This window comes from Platalea leucorodia (genome assembly GCF_965183815.1).
Source record: "Platalea leucorodia genome assembly, chromosome: 4".
Classification (NCBI taxonomy): Eukaryota; Metazoa; Chordata; class Aves; order Pelecaniformes; family Threskiornithidae; genus Platalea; species Platalea leucorodia.
Genome location: NC_138826.1, coordinates 128,027,984 through 128,049,850, shown reverse-complemented (window position 1 = coordinate 128,049,850; position 21,867 = coordinate 128,027,984). Strand labels below are relative to the sequence as shown.

Below are 21,867 nucleotides of genomic sequence, written 5' to 3'. Positions count from 1 at the left end.
GGCCAGTTCTGTTCAATGTTTTTATCAATTATCTGGATGCAGGAGATCGCTGGTGATACAATAAAGTGGGAGGTGCTGTTGACTCTCTCGAGGGACGAGATGCCTTGCAGAGAGATCTAGACAGACTGGAGCATTCGGCAATCATCAATGGCATGAAATTTCACAAGTCCAAATGCTGGATTCTGCATCTGGGACGGAGTAACGCTGGGCAGAAGTATAAATTGGGAGAGGAGTGACTGGAGAGCAGCCCTGCAGAAAGGGCAGTGTGCCCTGGCAGCCAAGAGGGCAAACTGCATCCTGGGGGGCATCAAACACAGCATAACCAGCTGGTCAAGAGAGGTGATTATCCCACTGTATTTAGCGTTGGTGTGGCCTCAGCTGGAATACTCTGTGCAGTTCTGAGCCCTACCATTTAAAAAGGATGCTAAGGTCCTTGAATGCATTCAGAGGAGGGCAACAAAGCTGGTGACAGGGCTGGAAGGCATGTCCTATGAGGAGCGGCTGAGGATTTTGTCTAGTTTGTCTAGTTTGGAGAGAAGGAGGCTGAGGAGTGACCTCATTGCTCTCTCCAGCTTCCTGAGGAGGGGACGTGGAGAGGAAGGTGCGGATCTTCTCCCTGGGATCCAGTGATAGGACTCATGGGAATGGTTTAAAGCTGTATCAGGGGAGGTTCAGACTTGACATTAGGAAACATTTCTTTACCAAGAGGCTGGTCAAACACTGGAAGAGGCTTCCTGGAGAGGCTGTCGATGCCCCAAGCCTGGCAGTGTTTAAGAGGGATTTGGACAATGCCCTTAATAACATGCTTTAACTTTTGGTCAGCACTGAAGTGGTCAGGCAGTTGGACTAGATGATCATTGTAGGTCCCTTCCAGCTGAACTATGCTGGTCTATTCTATTCTAAGCCCTGTATATCTTTCCATTTTGTCAAATAGAAATAACTAGTCTAGGAGCTTTTCTTGCTTCACTTTACTCATTCAGAAAGGAAGTTATTTTGGTTTGAGATGTTTATCTAGTGTCAAACTAGTGTGATTTATGCTACTCATTCCAAAATTATGCACTTCCTACCAGTAAGCAAAGTACCAAAGAGCCTGATCTGTAAGTGCTTAGGATTCTTTAACTACATGCTTTCCATCTTCCTTGTTCAAGCTATTTACTTTTTTTTTTTTTGGTCCTGGAAGAGCTTTCATGTATGTATGTATATATGTGTGCGTATGTGTCTGTGTGTGTTTATATATTTTCAATTGTGCTGTAAAGTACTGAGTCAAATTTCATAACAAGTTCTGTAAGCAGTAACTTGCTTTCTTTGGATCTCATTGTAATTGTCAAGCCCAGGGGCTTCAGCCTTTTAACTTTTTTGTACTTCTATGGCAGAATGATTTTTTGGAAGAGATGAAAATGGAGATCACAATCTGGTTTTGCACACTAAGAAACATAATTGTGCCCCATCAAGCGCTACTCATGGAGTCAGCAATTTGTATCCTGGGTATACACCTTGTCAGCATCGCAGAGCACAGGCAGCGTGCAGGGAACCGCAGCGCACTAGGGCAGGTTTTGGTACTCATGACTTGAGCAGAGCTGGGGGCTGGGACGCAGGAAGTGAAGATAGCTGAAGTTAAAACAGGAACTCGGAGCACGCAGCAGTCCAAAAGCTGTCGCTAGCAACAGGTGCCGGAGCAAAAAGCAGCAAGTTTGCCACCAGGAGCTGGTGAACCTTTTAAGGTAAGAAAGAAAGCTGAGTGGGTTTTGAGAGTGGAAAGTGAGAAACAACAACAAAAAATGTAGGGTTTTGGTGGGCAAAGAGAACTCCTTCTTGACCCAGCATGTGTGAGTTGATAGTGCTCGGCATTTGCTTCTCAGTCTGTTCTTTGATCATCGTTGCTTTTGTGTTTGAGGCTCTGAAGAACCACGTTTCCAAATCAACCAGCATGACTGTGCTAAGTGTGGTAGCCCTATATTTGTGCTGTAGTGGATGCTTTCAAGGGACAAGCTAATGGGACAAACTAAACGGTTGAGATGCTACTCTGGCTGATATTCCTCATTAATAGAGGGTGTCTGGAGCCTTGTGGTGTGATTACAGTCTGTGGCTTGTCAAGGTTCCCAAGATGCATGGTGGGTGGCTTTGGAGAATAGGTGGTCAAGAACCATTTACAGCAGGATTTAAAACCCTGAACCACCTGCATTTGAGCTAGCTGCTCAATCAGCTGCCCTGTTGAACAGCGCTGTGCTAGCTGGGTATTGCTGCTGTTTTATCATTAACAAAAATGAGCCACAAACTTTAAAAATCTTTGGAGTGAGAGATGCTAATAAAATAGGGAGGGGAAAAGGAAATGAAAGGTATTGTTAGATTGTGCTATGTCGTCCACATGAGCCTTCCTGCTTCCCCTGCTTCTATTTGCAATTAGCTATATTCAGTTTGTCATAAGATTACTGTCAGTGCACGCAAGCACAGCTGAGTAGTCACAGACCTGCTGTGTTCTGGAGTACGACAACTATTTGGCTTTTGTTTAACAAAGGCGACTCATCCCTGCTGTGCTCTTTTAGTTTCTGTTGGCTTTGCCCCCGGTCTTACAGTGCTGATTCTCTAGACAATCGCTAAGGGCAGCGTGAAACCGAACAGAACAGCGTGCGCTGTACTGAACTGGAAGGTTATTCACTTAACGGCTTTTTGTGTTGTACAATTAATGACTTGTTCAGCATAAGCATTTTGCTTGCACAGAAAGCAACTGTCCTGGGCACTTGGGGCCAGTTTGTAAGCTACTGTATGGTTGTGGGATTGAGGGCTTAGTGCTGTTGAGAAGCATTTAATAAAAGCGTGCTGTTAAATGAGGATCCATCGCAAAGCAGTTCTCTTCCCTCCTGTTGGTTTGTTCACAGGCTTATGTGATGTTTGTGGTGATGTGAAACAGGGCTCAGCAGCCCAGTCTTTGCTGCACATTCTGTTCAGTCTTTCTCTGACCCAGTGAGAAGCTTCTTTGGGCAACAGTAAGAACAATTTGGGGCTTCTCGACACCACAGGCAGTAATAGGTGGTGGGACATGAGAACTCTGCTGAGAATGATTGCTCTGTTGTGTAGGGGCAGGCAAGCCGTGTAATCTTCCTTCTGTCTCTCATTTTATAGAAACTATGATGTTTGGGAGGGGCTTTTTCATCATCTTTTTTCACAGTCACCTTGAAAATGAAATGCAGGCGTTTTAGATTTCACATAACTTATTTAACTTCCTCTTCCTGGGCCTGTCACTTCCTCCAGTCCTCTTTGGACAGCCTGCACAAGCCACACCACCGCAGCTTCAGCCTTTTCAGCCCTGCACACTTAATGATTTTAGCCCCGTTTCCTCTTTTTACCATATGACAGACATAAACACCACACAGCATACTGTACCAGCACCGTCAGACCAGCACACAGCTTTTCTCTGAACCTTCCCTAGCCCACTAGGCAGTACCTAAAAAGTTAGAAAACAGACAAGAGACTTCAGGGGTCCAGCCTCAGGTAAATAAGCATTGTATCATGGCGGCAGAGCACGCCACGGCCTCTGGTGGTGTGCCATGACTGCGCTTCACAGAAGGGAGGTTAATGCAGGGAACAGCCTCCCACAGTACAGAAAATTAATGATGTTTGTTGGAAAAGCAGAATCTTGTAGTTGGATGCTAGCACTAATTTACATTAAAATAATGTGTGCATTTTAATGGTAGAGTCAGTGTGCTTGAAGACTGTGGTTTACACTTAAAATCCCTGTGTGTTTTGCTGAAAGAGGTGCTGAGGCTCAAGGGTAGCTATTTTGGGGTGCCCTGTGCTGTATGAGGGACCAAGAGATCAGCAGGGCAGGTGGCCTGCAAGGGTCCCTTCCAGCCCGAGTTATGCCATGACTGCTGTGGTCCGACATGCCTGTGGCCGTGAGCCAGCAGTGCCCACGTGCTGGGCTCTGAGTGATGCTGTGTCCTCCTTGTGCAGATGTGGAAAGCAGTCGTGGGACATGACGTGTCAGTGAAGGTTGAGGCTCAGGGAGACGACTGGGACACTGACCCTGATTTCGTGGTGAGTGTCTGGTGTGGTAATCCATAACATTGGTGATGGTGGTGGTGGTGTGAAGGGTTCACTGGCCCTAGGCATATATGCTAGTCAACTGGGCCGGCGCACGGGGTGAGGCATGGCACGCAGCACCGCTGGCTGTGCAGGATCAGCCGAGTCCCGCCAACCCCTCGCAGGTCCTGTCAGGTCATCTGTCTAAGCCATTTCTGACCCATATCTATGTTTAGTCTCCAGAACTTCCTACATCAATGTACCCTGCATCTGACTACAAGTAATACCACTTAAGGAGTATAGAATATCTAGTTTCTTTTAAACCTGCTCCCTGGTAACTTCACTGAGTCCTCCCCACAACTTATGTTGCAAGAAATAGCCAAGACACACATTTTCGCTTTCCCACGCTGTTTGTAATTTTACAGGTTTCCAGCATTGCCCTCAGTTGTCTTTTTTCCAGATGGAAGAATCCTACTCTCTTTACAGTCACCTTGTGCAGATGCAGCTCCATGCCTCTAAGGTCTTGCTTTCTATCTAGTCCAGTTCTCTAGGTGAGATGGTGAGAGAACAGAAGGACTCAGCCTGTGGGAACCCCATGCAGTGTCACGATTTTCGTTTTCTATTTGATTCTCTGTTCGTTTCCTAGTAAATTACTCACACTTTGGCTCTTTGGCCAATTCTGTATTTGCTGCTCCTCTACATAATTGCACATAATTCCATATTTCGTACTCCTTCCTGAATGGTAAATATTTTGGAACCATCGTTGTGCAGATATAATTAGGATTTTTTTTTTCCATATGCTTTACTTTTGTACTTATTAACGCTAACCAGCATTTACAATTTTATCACCCACTAATTTGGCATCACAAGATTTTTCTGTACTGCTTTGTCTCCTGTATTTGGTTAACCTAAACAGTCCCTTTACTATCTCAAGACATCGACATCGCATTCTTCATACCCTTTTTCTAAACCTCTTAGGAGCACAGTATAGCAGAAGTCCTGCTCCTCCTGGCACCAAGGAGTGCCAGCCATGCTTTACAGCCACAGGTCTCTCTGAGCTCTGTTGAGTTTTTGGTTTCCTTTCCGAGGTAGTTTCTTGATGGACAGATTCTTCTGTTACACAAGAGTCCTATGTTTCTGAGGTTCAGTCTTGCCTAGTTATTTCCAGTAAGAAATTCTGGTTTGGCGCAGAAAAGCAAGCCCCCCTCCTCGAAGTTCCAAATTATTAATGTTTAAAAAAAAATCTATGCTGTCAAGATTTTTTGTTTGTTTTGTTTTTACTTGATTTCTTCTGTTTGTGGCAGCATTTAAAATAAGCCTGAACAGAATAAGACTTTGTATTAATTTTTTATTCCATTTCGCATATACATATTTTTAGCTTTGCCTTATATTAGGAACAAATTTATGGATGCTTCAATTTATCAAATACATGTTCAGACCTTCCAAAATGAAGACAAAACAAGTGCCGTCATAGCAAAGCTGAGGCAGAACAGCGGACCTTGAGTGAAACGCTCACTTAACTGTTCTTCGAGTATTTTCCTAAAGAATTCATTTCCACAGCGTTTTTGTTGGCTCGCTTCTCCCCGAGGAGGAAGGATGGGGCTTCCCGCAGCCCCGCGCCCTGCCCGGCGCCCGTCCCGGGCCGCGGACCCGCCCTCCCCGGGCGCCCGGCCCTGCCGGACGCCGGCAGCGGGCGAGGACGGGGCGCCGGGACCCCCGGCCGTCCCCGCTGGGCCTTGCCCGCCGCCCCCCCTCCCGTCCGCGCCCGGGAGCCGTCCTCGTCCCTTCGCCCGCCCCGGCCCGGGTCGTCCGGGCTCGCTCGGGGCCAGGCCCGGCCCGGCGGAGCCGCACCGAGCGCCGTCCTGCGGGAGGGCGGCGGGTGGCCCTCGGGGGGCCGGGGGACAGAGCCCCGTTCCTCCGGGGCGGGCGGGCCCCGCCTGCCGCTGACGGCTGCGGTTGGCTCTGCAGAACGACATCTCCGAGAAGGAGCAGCGCTGGGGAGCCAAAACCATCGAGGGCTCCGGACGCGCAGAGCACATCGAGTGAGTGCGGCCCGGCGGGGCGCAGGGGGCCGCGGGCGGGCGGCTGGGGAGCGGGACCTGCGGCCGGGCCGGCGCGGCCGCCGCGTCCCGTCAGGGAAGCGGCAGCGCCGGCCGAAACCAGCCAAATAAGGGCCTGTGCGCGGCGGGGCCGCGGCCGGGGCGGAGCGGCCCGCAGGCGCCGGGGGGGGGCGAGAGGAGAGGCTTCCCGGCGGCGCGGGCTGCCGGGCGGCGGCCCTCCCGCGCCCCCCGCGGGGCCCCTCTGCTCGGGCCTCTCCTGCGGCGCTCGGGCTGCAGCTCCGGCCCCAGAAAGCAGCGGGGGGGCCGGGGAGTGGAGACCTCACCCCGGGCGAGGAGCGCCGGGGGGCTGCGCTGCCGCCCGCCCGGGGCTGCCGCCTGCCCTCCTGGGCTCTGCCGGCTGCGTCCAGGCTCTTGGTTTGAGATGCTGGTGTTGCACCAGAGGCAGGACTCAGGCCGCCTGTCGTGCAGCGAGGGGTTGACTTTCAAGTACCTCCAGACAGCGGCTGTCCCTGTGGCAAAGACCTTCCCAGTCCAAAGCTGACCCTATCCAGCAGCTTCCCCGGGACATCCCAGTACTGCCCTGTGTAGTGTGGCTAGTGCAGCACGCAGAAAAAGGAAAGCGTGGGCTCCTGGTGAAGACAGGGTGCAGCCCTGCATGTGGGCTGCAGGGTGGGGGCTAGATGCACCCGCTGAGCCTACCGCTCTGGGTCCTTTGCCAGCCCCCTGGGTAGCATCATCTCCTGCCACGGTGCAGTGGCTGCATGTGTGTGCCTACCACACAGAGGGGCCCGACGTGGACACATGGTGGCAGCTGGCAGTGGGTTTACGTCCTGTTCTGTGCTGGGCTCTGGCTGGTACAGTGCACAGAGATACTGACAGAGAACTGGCTGCATGGGTCTGCACAGTCCCATAGTGACTTACCCTGACTCTCTCTGTCTCATCAGCATCCATCAGCTGAGGAACAAGGTGTCAGAGGAACATGAGGTCATAAAGAAGAAGGAGCTCGAGACTGGCCCCAAGGCCTCCTATGGCTATGGGGGCAAATTTGGAACAGAGCGGGACCGAATGGATAAGGTAACAGTTGTGGAGGGCTTCCTTGGGCCCCAGTGGAAAAGTCTTTTTCTCATAAAGGAAAGAGCATCCCTGTCTTCTGGCCTGACCTTGAAGGGAGAGAATGGAGAGCTGGCATCGCTGCGCAGATTCATACGTGTCTAGCTAGCCCGTAATCTGTCTCCAGGCTCTGTTTGAACCTATTTGTATAATTTGTCTCTACAGTTTCCTTGCAACACTTCCCTTAGCTGCGAAGAATGATTTTCTGTGGCTTGTTTCAAACCTGCTGCATAACAATTAAATTAGGTGCCTTCCTACCTGTGCTTGGAGAACTAATGAATAATAATTCTCTCCTCACATTCTCCATTACAGACCTCTGTCATATCTTCCCAGGAGGAAGCCCTAGTTCATATTCTCTGTTCTCACATCAAATTTGTTTTGTTTTCTGATAATCATAATCACGCTTCTTCCTATACCTTTCAGCATTTAATACTTCTTTTTTTTTTCAGACGTGAGATGATAAGATTGCAGTAGTATGCAATATATGGGGTCACTGTGGGTGTGCATGATACCAGGATGGCAGGGTGAGAAACAGACATTTCCAGAAGGCCAAAATGGAGCAGCCATGCTCAGACCCTTCTGCCAGAGCAGAGTGAGGATGTTTTTGTTGAGCAGCTCCTCGACCTTCTTCTAGTCTTACCAGGATTTTGCAAGTGTTCAGCCTCTGCCTCTTCTCTTGATGAGTGTGTGCAGTTCCTGGTCACACCACCTCCTGCAGGGAGCAGTAGGACCCTGGCCTGGCCTGTGGTAGGCGTAAAGGGTGATCCCAGCCAGCTCAGACACAGAAAATAAGGAGCAGATGCCAGCCATGCTGCCTGTGGGTTTTCAGTTGTGCATGCCTATCCACACTTTTCTCCTCAGTTTCCCCATGTGATTATCCACCACTCCACTGGCATTTGGGAGCAGTAGGTATTCAGCATCCCACAGTTTGCATGATGAGCTGGCAGTGAGGCCGGTTGTGTGGGATGGCTGCCCTTGAAGCTGCATCACAGGTCACAGAGCATAGCTGGTATTGGCAAAGGCTGTGCGGAAGGCATCGCCACCACCAGCACGGTCAGTTTGGACCTGTCACCTTGTGGCTGCAAGCATCTTGGCAGCAAGGCAGAGCAACTGTGTGGTGCCTGTGTCTCTGTCCACCCTGCCAGTCTGACCATGGGTGCTCGTGTCATGCTGTCTCTCTTCCAGTGCGCAGTGGGCCATGAGTACATTGCTGATGTTGGGAAGCACTCCTCGCAGACGGACGCAGCCCAGGGCTTTGGGGGCAAGTATGGAGTCCAGCGGGACCGAGCTGACAAGGTATGTTGGACAGGGCAGCTGAAATACGTACTTGCGGCCTGTGCTCAGTGCTGCCCCTAAAACACTATGCTACATTTAGGATTGTGGCTGCAGTTTTCAAAGTGCTGGTGGGTGCAGGTCTAGGCATGCCGTGCATCACGGTCTCCACTGAAGCACGCAGCTCATCTCCTGTGTGCAGGACAATGACTGATGACAAATTGCAGGGCCTTTGTGAAGAGTAACTCTCTGGTGTGCATTAACGTGCTTGTGCTGCCCTATCCAGGCAGCACTGTGTTTGTCTTGGGGGCTGTGGTGTTTTGCATCTCCAAACCACTAAGCTATGCCATGCACAGTGACTGGCCGTGGCAGGACTGGATGGGGACAGCAGGATGCCGTCCCTCCCGTGCACATCCTGGTGTCAGACGCTGCCCAGCTGCCTTGCCTGCTGACCGGGTGTGGGGTCAGGATTGTGACCCTCTTACCTGGAGTGCGTGGGCTGTTGTGAGGGCCCGTTCTGGGGCATGCTGCCACATGGACAGCAGGGATGGCGTGAGAGGCTGAGGAGGCCTGTACCAGCCGAGGAGTGGCCAGGTGCCTGCATGTTGCGGCACAAGATAGGGAGTCCCAGCCCGGCCCCTGGAGGAGGGTGGGTGAGACCCAGCTTGGCCCTCGGGATGACTGACATTCCTCCCCTTCTTGTTCCAGTCAGCACTGGGCTTTGAATACAAGGGTGAGGTGGAGAAACACTCGTCCCAGAAAGGCAAGTCTATGGGCACGTGTGGCCCCTTGACACTTTGCCCAGCTTCTCTTCTGCTCCCGATACCCTGTGCTGTCTGCTGTGGCACAGTCTCCTTTGTTAGCCCCGTCCTGTCACTTGTTTCAGATTCCTGTTCCCAGTCAGTCACCCTTGCGGCCCCATTCCCTGCTGTCCCATCACCACCCTTCTGTTGTACATTCCGCTTGTCTCTATGTTTTGCTTTGACGGAATCCACGTCATGGCTGAGCAGAGAAGACACCCCCACACACACCCCCAATGGATAGCTGATGCTCCCTTTCCTCTGAAAGTCCTTCTGAGCGACTGCTCCAGAGGGAACCCAAGCACTGTAGGACATGAGAAGCGATTTCTGAAAAAGCGGCATAGAAGAAAAGACACAACAATGGATATGGAAACAAAGGCCTATACAGCACCCAAAGTTTTGCAGAATTCTGGAGATGATTCAGTCAAACTTTGACATGTACATACAAGCAGCTATATTCATTAAGAACATTGCAAGAACTGAAACTAAAGATATTTTAAATATTCTGCAACCAAGAGAAGGTGAGAAGCAAGGTCTGTTACTGTTTCAGACAAATGTGCGGAATACTGCATCACCAAGAAAAGAAGAACTGAATCATGTTTGTTGCAGAGGAAACTATAAAAGAAGGAAGATGTTCTGAGGCATTCTTGGTTGATCTTAAATTAATGAATCACATGCAGTTGTGCTACATTAACATATTCCTGTATAAGAGATTGTGTACTAGACTGTAGACACAGAAATTCATCAGGCTGTGTAAAACCACAGAAATCGCTCAGGACAAAGTGAAAATGTTAGAAATAGGGTAAGGTGTTTGAATTGTTTTTCATGAAAATGTGTCCATACTGGAAACTCCAGCATCAAGGTAACAGTCATAAAATCTGTAATTGCTGAAAACAGCATCCTAAAAGGTCCATTTCATAATGGTCTAATGGGTGAATAATAGTTTATTTGAGATAAGTTTAAGAAATTTCTAGGACTTACAGATTCATCCTTAAGTGACTGAGCTTCTATGAAACAGAGAGCCATTCTTGAATACAAAATGTTTTCATGCGTATTTCTCTAGATCACAGTCTTCATGGATTGATTGGGTTGAATTTGCTGGAGAAGCCCGAACTCATTCCTGTGAAATGCAGACCTGTAAGAACAGGGTCAGGGAACAAAGAGATGTAACTGTGATTTACTCCTTCTGGAGGGTAGGATTTGGAAACAGCTGGCAGACCAGGTCTCTGAAAGGAAAGTGTCTTTACACAGCCAGCAGCTAGGACAGAGGCTGACGTTTCTTAGGACATCAGCCAATAATAACAAGGTAGTCCCTGGAGAATAACTGAACACAGTTGAAGTAGTTAATACATTAGTAGTTTAGAAGATGGAAAAAGGGGAGGCATAAGGAAGACGTGCTGTGCCTCTGTCACATAATGGTCAAGTGTGCCAGAGACGGCTGGGGGGAGAGCTGGAGCATGTCTCCAGAAATGTGGGTTTCAGCCTTTGCTGCAGCATCCAGAGTCAGTGGTTTCCTTGTAGAAGTTGAGATTCCATTGCAGCAAATGTAAGTCATACAACAAAAGGTTTCCATTTCTTCTGTACTTTCAAGGGCTCAATATACTTATTCAAAGACCTTTTCAGAGACTGGCAGACCACAGGTTGAAATCCTTGCTCTGGAGATGTGTGAGTGGGTGGATGCCCGGGCTGTCAGTGCCCAAGTCTTGCCTTGGCTTTGTGTCCTTGAGTGGCTGAGCTCCCACTGCCTCCCCAGCTGCCCTTGGCATGTTGCTTTTCTTCCTTGCCCTCTCGGCCTGCTGTGTCTCCTGCTGCCCACGGCCCTCAGGCTCTGTTGCTGCTATGACCCACGCTTGCCCTGTGCACCCATTCCCATGGGCCCTCATCCTCAAGGGCCCTCATGGTGCTCCCTGCCATCCACTCTGTCCCCTCCAAACCCCTTACTTTTTCTGGTGTTTTCCATCATCCCTGCTGCTTTTCCTCCTCCCTGGTGCTCTTCCCCAGTGCTGCTCCCCATCTTTACCCCTTCCCCTCACCAGTGCCATGCTCAGGGCAGCGTTTCACTCCATGTACCACCTCAGATTACTCCAAGGGCTTTGGTGGCCGTTACGGTGTGGAGAGGGACAAGGTGGACAAAGCGGCAGTGGGATTTGACTACAAGAGCCAGGCAGAGAAGCACGACTCTCAGAAAGGTGAGCTGGGGGAGCCCAGTGCAGCAGGCAGTGTCAGGATTGGAGCTTGGGACTATGCCCACTGGGGCTGTGGGGTGCTGTGCTTGGTTTTTGCAACCTGCTGCATGAATGGTGGAAAAGCTACAGGGAGCTGTTGGGTGCCCACTACTTGCAGCAAGGGAATGGGGCAGGTGAGGAAAGCCATTGCATGGTGCATGACTGCTGGAAAAAGTTGAGGCTAAATGAAGAGGAGCAGCAGATTTCTATGGGCACAGGTATCTCCTGGGCAGTATGTCACCAAAGGAAGGGTGCAGGGGAAGCCCAGGCAGGTGCCAATAGCAGGTGACATGCCCCAGGGAGGAGGGAGGACTGTTGCTTCAGCCACCAGTGAGGAAATCTGGCCTTGCTCCATGTCTTTAAGTCCTGGGCAGGGAAAACTATTGCCCGTGTGACAACATCCTGAGCTCACAGTGCTGCCACTTTTCTCTTTCCCTCGTCTGTTCTCTTCCATGCCATGGTGTGTATCCCTGCAACTGAAGACTATTCTGTGGGCTTTGGTGGGAAGTTCGGGGTCCAGAGGGATCGTCAGGACAAGAGTGCCCTTGGCTGGGACCATCAGGAGGAAGTGCAACCCCATGCCTCCCAAACAGGTAGGGCAATGCTGCCAGAGGTGGCAGCACAATTTGGAGCACACACAGACCTGGAGCTAGTGGTTCATACTTGGCAGAGACCCAGCTGCTGAAAACTGAATGTGTACAGCATGTTGCGGCACACTGTGAACTCTGCCAGCGTAGGTGCATGCTTGGATCAGTGGGGAATATTGAAGGCAAGTCCCTGAATTGGGCTTCCCAGACTATACTGTGCTTTCTCTGTGAGGTACATTCCTGATCATAAGCTCATTCAAAAGGTGAGCACACGGGAATGAGGCAAAGCAGGTTCGAGGAATGGCTTGACTACTGTATGTTTAACTTCGGTGAACAAGGCCACATTGCACTCAAATGGCATGACTGGCTTCTCACGCCAGTGCCTTGGAAGCAGATTTGGCAGTGTACAGCACTGAACGCCTGTGCACTTCACTGAAAGGAGTGAACGATTAGTCTTAAAAGCTGCTGTCCAGAGCATTTTACATGTATTATCTCTATTTAGTTCCGTATGTGATAAGATGCAGACAAAGCTAACTCATTTCACTGGTCACAGCATACTGAAGTTGGAGGTGCACACAGAATATAAACTATTATAAAATAGCCTCATTTTTTTCCATACAGACTACGCCAAGGGGTTTGGAGGCCGTTACGGGGTCCAGAAGGACAGAATAGATAAGGTAAGACTGCATTCTGCAGCTTGCAATTGCTTCCTCCTAATCACTGCTCTTTGCTCTGCTGCAAGAGAAGAGACTTCCCAGATGGAGATGAGGTCCCACTGCTCAGTGCACAGCTATTGCAAGGGTGAGGGAACTGGCGCAGTGTAAATACCAGAGGGTGCAGAGGAGTGCTGCCTGGGGAGACCATAATGCAAGGAAGAAAAAGGTTTTTTCCATTCTCAGCTGCTTTTGAATCGTTCCACTCTCGGACTGAACAGTCATACACCTGCTTTCTCTTGGGGCAGGATTTAATAGCAGAGCCAGTGAAGAGCTTTCTAAGGGCATCAGAGTATGCCCTTCTGGATATCTGGTACCATTTAAGATACTGGGAGTGTTCTGTCTGGCAGCTTGCCGTCACTCCTACAGGCCCTGTGCGTACCAGTACAGTCAGGATGAGCAGCCATAGCTCCTTGGAGATGAAATTCTGTAAGAATGCAGCCTTGTGAGAAGTCTGAGATGCCACAGGCTATTGCACCATGCAGGAACTGTCTCTTACACAGGAGAGGTGCTGGATCAGACTGAAGGCCCATCTGGTGTCATGTCCCCAGCACTGACTGGTAGGTGATGATCACAGAGAGCAGTATGCATATAGAGTGGTTCTTGCCTTGGACTACCTCCAGCGAGAAGGTGGTATCACTTGTGGCTGCCATTCCTCTAGCTGTTCTTACTCAAGGCGTAAGGTTTGTTAGCAGCTGTCGCACCCACACATAAACCAGGCTTCCCAGAAGCTGGCTTGAATCTTTGGTCCCTCCAGTAGCCAAGCTGCAGACCTCCTCGGTCTCTCCAGTATCTGACACAGAGCTATGGCCTCTCTGGTATCTGGCTCCTTATCTCCTTATCCTCTTACACTGCTCACCAGCTGGTATGGCTTTGTTTATGAGTGACTGGCCCCATATCACTCCCCCTTAACTACTGGTGAGATCTGGCCATTCCTCATGGTGCTGTTTGTAACTCATCAGCTTCTCTGTTACCTTCTGCAGGTTTTTCTGTCCTGTCCAGGAGTTTCTTATGGTCTGTTCAGTTAGCTAAATCTCAGGCCAGGGCCTAGTCATCTGCCTGCAAACCTTAACAAAACCCAGGAGGGATGGGATTGGCAGGGATCAACCTTGCATGAGAAGAGGTCATCCAGTTTGCTGGTTCAAGTTTTCCATCTGGGCTGAAAGCAGGCTCATCTACAGTAAAAATGCAGACTGTCTCAGGCACTTGAATTAACATTATGCTTTGGCAGGCTACCCCGCAAGCTTGTTCAGGAAAGGGAGTCTTGCCAGTGGATGATGATCTGCGTGGATAGGGATAACCTAAAAAAATGACAATGCAGAAAAAAGCATGCAAAATCAGATGAGCAGTTGTGCAAAAGTCAGGGCTGTAGGTCATCTGAGAAGCAGGATGCAGAGAGGGAATAAGCAGTTCTTGATCAGGTCAAAGTGGAACATGAATTTGTGCATTTTGAGAATATTGAAGCACAATCAAAGATGGTGAATATAAGTACCTAAGTTCTTCACTGGAGTAGTGCTGAATTCATTGCTCCAGAGTAGAGCATAATATACCACCAGGCAATCTTAACTCCCCTTTGATAAAGTTTTGAACACTAAGTGTAGGATTCAGCTCTCACACTGAGACTCCTAAATTTAAATGCTGTCATATAAACAACATGTCCAAGTCTCTGCTGTGGTCTGTGTAGACCCGGTTCTGAGCCTGCAGTGCCGTTTGCCTGCTCAGGTGTGTTTTCTTTAAGGAAAGCAGAGCTGCTCTCTGGGCTCCACTGACTGTAGTAGGAACTCAGCCACCCAGCCCATTGGTGACACCTGCAGGTAGCACCCTAAATGTAGCTGTATTAGTCTGAAAGCTGGATCCTACTTGCAGTTTCCTTTTTGTATGCAATAGTTTTCTCATGAAAGTAGATAAACCCCGTCTATCGCACTTTCTTTTTGCTGCAGACAACCCATCGATGCTATTACCAGTTTAGCCATCTCTTCACACCTCATAAAGCCAGTGATATCTCAGATGTTCACATGCGTTTTCACTTTGATGTTTTCCAGCCTATGCTACTGTATACACATACTGCAGGCAACGACCTGCTGAAGGGATGCACCTTTTTTCACGGTTAGGCAGCTGCAGCTGTGCATCTGAAGTGGAAGCACATCAGGGAAGTGCTTCCATGCCTCATACCACTGGGAGTGCAGGGGACGGATGCGTCGGGTCCCTGGACCTCAGGAAGTGGTAGACTGCCAGGCATCCACTCAGTTCTCTGCCATGTTACCAGTGAGCGCTTCTGCCTTGAATGCCCAGCCTTGCTGTCCATTGCAGCAGTCATCTTGCCACTGTGCAGCCTCCTCCGCTTGGCTCCATGTAGCCTTTTCAGCCCTCAGAGCGCCGCCCCTCTAACAGGAGCTGCCCTTGCCTTTGGCTGGAGGGCAGCAGGCACTCCCACAGTGCAGGGAGGCATCAGGAGAGCAGGGCTGCAGCCAGCAGCCTTCGCAGTGGTGTGGCAGTTGTACAGATGAGGACAGACACAGCTGGGAACAAAGCTTGCAGTCACCAGTAGCCAAACCCAGTAGGGGATCTCAGCACTGGCCTTGCCTACCAAGCTGGACACTTAATTCACTTCCTCTTGCAGAGTGCTGCTGGCTTTAACGAGATGGCAGCTCCCACCTCCTCGTATGAGAAAACAACACCGCTGGAGGCAGGTGAGACAACTGAGTACCAGCTCTGGGCTTGGTGGGAAGCTGTGGGCCTCATGATCCCTCTGTGGCAGCACACTGGCAGGCATGTGCTGTGGTGGGATGTGGATTTAACCTGTGTTGAGGGGCAGGAGAAGGTGGCTGAACTGCAAGTTTCTCTGGGAGAGGCAGAGGTCTGGGTTTCTCCTGGATGCTTGGGATGGTGGAAGGGAGCCATTGGGCAAGCTTGATCAGGTACCTTCTCCACAGGGGCTTCCAGTGGCACCAGCAGCCTGCGGTCACGATTTGAAAACATGGCTAAGTTAGCAGAGGAGGAGAGCAGAAGGCAGGCAGAGGAGGACCGGGTGAGGCGGCAGGCTCGGGAGTGCCAGGCAGCTCGGCGGAAGGTGAGCCGTGGCTATCTTGCCATATCCTCCAAGGCTTGCGAAGCAAACTTTTCCTCAGGGCCATGCAGCTCCATGTCCTTCTACCTGATCTCTTTACAGTAACTTCTTGCCTAAACTGCTTCCGTGCAACTGCCAGGGACTGCCATTGAACTTCACATCTGCCACTGGATTTTCCCTTTCGGCACACAGATCAGGACCTGCCTGCACCCAGCCATCACCCCCTGTGCTTTGGCCTAGGTTCCTTCTTGCCTCTAGTGCTTGGCAAACGCAGTGCAATCACACCTCCCCAGTATCGCCATCCCAGCAGTCTGCATTCAGGGTTTTCCAGACTGGAGATAGATTGCACCCAAACCCTCACATTTGCAAGACCTCCTTCTACATTGTGCTGTTTCTGCCTTCAATGTGCAGATAAGGTTTCACCAATAAAGCGCTCCCTGATACATTTCCTCCTTGAGGGTGCTTTCTGCAGACTCCATAGTTGTTACAGGCCTGCTAGTGTCCAGTCCCTAGGGCAGCTTTGTGGGAGCTGGAACAGATTTCAGCTGGAGGAAAATTCTCTGAGTTGCTCTGTTGGGAATGGGAACGGACATTGCTGTGGACCTCATTCAAAGGGATTGAGGGTGTCTGGTGACTTTTTCTCCAGCAGGAAATCCCACAGAGAGAGAAGGACCACACAGAGGCAGCCCCTGCCACCGTGCCAGCAAGGGTACCTCGGAGTGCTGACCGAGACAGGCCTGTGTCACAAGGAGAACAGGTACCAAGGCGGGCTGGGGAGAGCCAGGAAGGGGAGCAGGCAGAGGGGATTGCACGTGAGAGGGGGCTGTGCTTTATGGGCAGCCCTGCAGGAAGAAGTGGGGTGCAGCCACAGCATGGGAGAGGCTTTGGAAGGAGTGAGGGGGCAGACGTTGGGATGGTGATGGGACATGTCTGCACAGCACCTTACACCATGAGATGGGCTCTTGGAGTGGGTCAGTGCAGTGGCAGTACAGTGAGCTGTAGCTAAATATGAGAGAGAGGTTCAAATACAGGAGCCATGAGGGTCTTCACAGCAATCCCAGGTGCCAGTTCAGCACAGACCTAATGGCTGAGCTGTTTCCCTGTTGTGCAGAGGATGGTGCTCCATTTGTGTCATGGTAGCACTAAAGGCACCTGCAGTGGAGTTGGCTCCTTTGTGTTGGGTGCTGTGCAGTCAGGGGAGAACTGCCTGCAGTGGATGCTTTGCAGGTGACTTTCAAGTCACTTTCTCACTTCATGGCAGGAAGCAAAAAGGGAGGATGAGGAAATACCACCCACTTTGCCACCAAGGCCAGCAGATCTGGGTGAAGAGCTGTGCAAGATCTCCAACCAGGCTCAGCCCATCTACAGTGAAAGTTTGGATATCGGTGGAGACTATGAGGAGCTCCCAGAGCCCTCTGACTACTGTGACAGTACCAGTGGAGGTGCTGACTATGAGGAGCTGCCCGCACCCTTGGAAAAGCTGGATGCTGTCTACGACCATGGAGGAGATGGAGGTGAGGACTATGAGGAGATCCTTCCTGAGGAGCCCAGCCAGAGCCATCCCCACCTGGGTGAGTACTGATGGAAAAGCTTATGTCTTGGGGAGCTTGTGTCTGTCTGCTCACCTGCCTGGACGTATGGGGCAGACTCCAGAGGGAATTTTTATCCTGCAGTCTACTGTGGTCAGGATAGCAGCCCATGATAATAGAAACTTGGTCGTCTCTCACTCCCTTGCCCGGCTCCAAGGTGTGAGATCAGCTGCATGGGATGCTGGGCCAGGCAGCAAATATCTCTGCTGGAGCAGGACTCAGGCAGGAGGACCAGAGGACTGCTGTGGGGTCTGAAGAAGCTGGACCTGGACTGATGTTTTTGGTGCACTGTTTCCTGGCAAGTGACTGCCAGTGCTGCACTGAGGCCTGAGGGTGCCCTCTTAATTCAGCCTGTTGCTCAAAGTTAAATCCAGTTGGTGGCCGGTCACAAGTGGTGTTCCCCAGGGCTCAGTACTGGGGCCAATTCTGTATAATATCTTTATCAATGATCTGGACGAGGAGATCAAATGCACCCTCAGAAAGTTTGCAGACAACACCAAGTTGGGAAGAGTGTTCATCTGCTGGAGGGTAGGAAGGCTCTACAGAGGGATGTGGAGAGGCTGGATCGATGGGCCAAGGCCAATTGTATGAGATTCAACAAGGCTCAGTGCTGGGTCCTGCACTTGGGTCACAACAACCCCATGCAACACTACAGGCTTGGAGAAGAGTGGCTGGAGAGCTGCCTGGTGGAAAAGGACCTGGGGGCGTTGGTCGACAGCCGGCTGAATATGAGCCAGCAGTGTGCTCAGGTGGCCAAGAAGGCCAGTAGCATCCTGGCTTGTATCAGAAACAGTGTGGCCAGCAGAACTAGGGAAGCAATCATCCCCCTGTACTGGGCACTGGTGAGGCCGCACCTCAAATACTGTGTTCAGTTTTGGGCCCCTCACTACCAGAAGGACATTGAGGTTCTGGAGCGTGTCCAAAGAAGGGCAATGAGGGTGGTGAAGGGTCTGGAGCACAAGTCTGGTGAGAGCAGCTGAGGGAGCTGGGGTTGTTTAGTTTGGAGAAGAGAAGGCTGAGGGGAGACCTTATCACTCTCTACAACTACCTGAAAGGAGGTGGTAGCGAGGTTGGTGTTGGTCTCTTCTCTGAAGTAACAAGCGATAGGACTAGAGGAAATAGCCTCAAGTTGTGCCAGGGGAGGTTTAGGTTGGATATTAGGAAAAAATTTCTTCACTGAAAGGGTTATCAAGGATTGGAACAGGCTGCCCAGGGAAGTGGTTGAGTCCCCATCTCTGGAAGTATTTAAAAGACGGATAGATGTGGTGCTTAGGGACATGGTTTAGTGGTGGACTTTGCAGCGCTGGGTTAATGGTTGGACTTGATGATCTTAAAGGTCTTTTTCAACCTAAATGATTCTATGATTCTATTCTATGATTCTATTCAAATGGCTGGCGCTCATGAGACCTGATCTGCTGGTTTCTCCTCCGTGTGAGGAGTGCAGAGTAGTCTTCCTCCAAGTATATAAGCAAACTGCATGAGCTGCTGTTGATCTTTCTGTCATAGCTTTGCTGGTACTGGAGATGGTAAGTGGAGAGGCTGGAGTTATGTCCAGCCTTTTTCCTGGGAGAGGAACATGAAGCATCAGGACCCAGCCTCTCCTTGCAGAAGGGGAGGGAAGTCATACCTTGCTTTGAGCCATGGTACATGTCTCCCTGTTGATAGGGTTTGGATGTGGTTCACCCCAAGGCTGACAGCTGGGTGGAGGGTGGCACTGACCAGATCTATGTGGCTGCTTTCAACCTCTTTCTCATCTGCCCACCCTCTCTTCTGCAGGGGAAACGGACAATGTTTATGAGGTGGAGAGCCCTGGGACCTGTGCAGTAGCTCTCTATGACTACCAAGGAGGTGGGTCTGCCATCCAGGCTGTGGGAGAAAGCACTGGGACCTGGGCAGGGTGGTGCGACAAGGGAGGTGGTAGCTTACACCATCAGCAGTGGTGAAAAGATTTCAACTTGGTTGTTTAAATTTCTTCCTCTTGGAAAGCAGAGTGAGATCTGACTTGGGAACACAGAAGCTTCATCTTTCATCTGTGAAGCTTCATCTTTCTCTGCTTTATCTGTGTTGTTTGATGGGGTTGGATGAGGTGAACTCTGAGGGTTATCAGAATGCTTGTTCTGTATTCTGCTCCTGGGGGTGGGGTGGGAGGAGGGATGTAAATCCAGCTCTCTCTGGGGTTATCTTTGCATTGTGACTATCTTTTCTGAACAATTTTTGCAGATGGAGATGATGAGATTTCTTTTGATCCTGACGACACAATCACACACATTGAGATGGTAGATGAAGGCTGGTGGCGGGGGCAGTGCCGGGGCAAAGTAGGCCTCTTTCCAGCAAATTATGTGAAGCTTCTGCAGTGAAACCAGCATTGTCCAAGCTGATTCCTTCCAAACTTCTGCCTCTCTCTGCTTCAGCCTTTTACATGTTATTAGCTTACCTTGGCTCAGCCTGGCGTGTCTACATGCAAGAAATACCAAGAAGCAAACTGGCAGCGTCTGAGGGAAAGTTTTGGCCTGTGCCCAAGAGAACTTTGGTTCCCATCCACTTCCAGATGGGAAAGGTGGGATGGTTTAAGAGCATGTGAGTGCGATACAAGATGTCTTTTCTACCTAGGCTGTCCTACGTGTTAACCAGCAAGCTTGCAGGAGAAGCGTGTCCATTCCTGTTCCCAACAGGGCAATTCACAGAAAAGAAACACCTACTCTACTCCAGTCAAGGCAGAAGGGACATGAGCTATAGGACCTTTTTAAGTTGCTGTGGCCCTGGATCTCATCCTACCTAGGGGTCAAGGAAAAGAGCGCTGTGAAGGCCAAACTTGCCTTTGCTCCCAAGAAGGGTTTCCACTTGCAGGATGAACCATGTTTGCAGCACAGGGTGGAGGAACATTAACATGGTCTATCTGGGCAGATTTCAGGGCTGGGGCCTAGGAACATTTGACCCTCACAGTGAACACTGCTGACTTTGCTGCACACAGACACAAGCTTGGCTGCAGTGAGCTGTTCCATTAAACACGAGACGTGTGTGCTGGCTCAATGAAAATGTAGGATGATCTTGCTAAGGTGGGAGATTACTCACTTGGTTTTCCTCTGTGTGCCAAGAACACTGTTGGGAGACATGTCATTTCTGGGGTAAACCTTGAAAAAGGAAGTGTAAAAATTAGATTATTTTCTGAGAAAGATTATTCTGGAAAATCTATCTTGGAGCAAGAGAAAAATACTAAAAGGCTTCACTTAAGGAAGAGTATGTTAATAACTGTCTTGGTCCTCATCCAGGCAGTCCATCAGAGGAATGTTCTGCTAGGGAAATCCTTTCAGTCTAGCAAATGAATCAGAATAAGTGCTGCATGATACAGGTAGTAGAATATTTTAAGAGAGCTCCATTTTTCCTGTTAACTGCTCTGACAGTATAAATAAGCATACACATGCAGGTGGGGTGGGAAGAGCAGTCCCACAGCTTGTCTCTAGCCTGAGCGCTCCACTGTGCTTTGCAGTCAGTGCTAAAGGTAGGTTCCCCTATCTAGTATTTGGCTCAGCCTGTTCTCTCTGCTGTTGGGTGGTTTGAGTCCCTGTGCTGAAGTCAGGCCTCCCCAGTGTGGCAGTAAAATGGTTAACCCCTCATAGGTCTTTGCAGGACTCACTAGTTAAGAAATATTTGCAGGTAATGGTCTCACCAGTTTAATTAACAAAGGAGTGAATTATTTGTTAAAGGCTGTGCTGGCTAGACCCTCCTTATCTAAAGAATGCTATTGTTGTTTACAATATCCCTCTTATCTGACACTGGTGAAGAATGAGTTGCATACTCTAAAGGTATATAAACTCTGTAACTGCCCCATTTGGGCAGAGTTCATATCAGCAGTGTCTGTCTCTCCACTGCGCTGTGCTCTCCCTCATAGCTGTAGTAATAAACTGCCTGATTAAAATTGCGTCCCGGTTATTCTGTGACAGCACGTGTGCCCTGTGTCTGTTGTAGGCTCGGTTCCTTGCACAGTGAGAAGGGTCCCCGAGTCTAGCCCTCCTTCTTCACAGATGTGGGGAAAAGGCTGAGCAGGTGGGAAGCAGGACAAGAGGAAATTTTTTATTTTAAATGTTTAAAGCAGGTTTCAGTAATAATCCAATGCAAACTGATGCTGTCCCTTGAACCAGTATATTCCAGGCTAGATGCTCAACGTGCCACTGTAGGAGTTGGTTGTTTTTCCTCTGTGGCATGCAAGTACCACAATAATAGGAATAAATCGGGGACACTGCTGAGTAGCACAGCATGTGAGAAGCTGCAGGAGCACACCCAAGTGCAGTGCCAGCTGCCAACAGTCAAGGGTGCAGAGGGTCCCTGCTCAGTGTTTGATACTGAGAAAAATCACAGTCTGTGTCTGTCGATCATGGGAAAGACACATTGTGATTCAGGTTAGAAATTGTCAATTTTAATGTAAA

General features: G+C 50.1%; 1 protein-coding gene across 2 annotated transcripts; it reads left to right on the top strand.

The window, feature by feature from the left end:
* The first annotated feature begins 1,263 nt into the window (after nucleotides 1-1,263).
* LOC309589323 (hematopoietic lineage cell-specific protein-like) lies at nucleotides 1,264-21,339 on the top strand. Of its 2 annotated transcripts, none has more exons than XM_082309347.1 (15): nucleotides 1,264-1,721; nucleotides 3,952-4,035; nucleotides 5,989-6,062; nucleotides 7,025-7,154; nucleotides 8,376-8,486; nucleotides 9,171-9,225; nucleotides 11,341-11,451; nucleotides 11,970-12,080; nucleotides 12,696-12,751; nucleotides 15,408-15,477; nucleotides 15,721-15,857; nucleotides 16,504-16,611; nucleotides 17,116-17,425; nucleotides 19,220-19,291; nucleotides 19,664-21,339. In XM_082309347.1, exons 2-15 carry the CDS (start codon nucleotides 3,952-3,954, stop codon nucleotides 19,798-19,800), a joined length of 1,566 nt encoding a protein of 521 aa, XP_082165473.1. In that variant the 5' UTR covers nucleotides 1,264-1,721; the 3' UTR covers nucleotides 19,801-21,339. The 2 variants fall into 2 exon arrangements, with proteins under 2 accessions (XP_082165473.1, XP_082165472.1); XM_082309346.1 differs by having other exon boundaries at nucleotides 1,268-1,721; nucleotides 16,501-16,611; nucleotides 19,664-21,338.
* Nucleotides 21,340-21,867: the final 528 nt, after the last annotated feature.

Bases quoted from the DNA above. Each gene is read 5' to 3' on its own strand.
- LOC309589323 (XM_082309346.1), top strand. From the start codon at position 3,952: ATGTGGAAAGCAGTCGTGGGACATGACGTGTCAGTGAAGGTTGAGGCT. The intron at 4,036-5,988 runs GTGAGTGTCTGG...TTGGCTCTGCAG, and splicing joins ACACTGACCCTGATTTCGTG to AACGACATCTCCGAGAAGGA. The intron at 6,063-7,024 runs GTGAGTGCGGCC...CTGTCTCATCAG, and splicing joins GGACGCGCAGAGCACATCGA to CATCCATCAGCTGAGGAACA.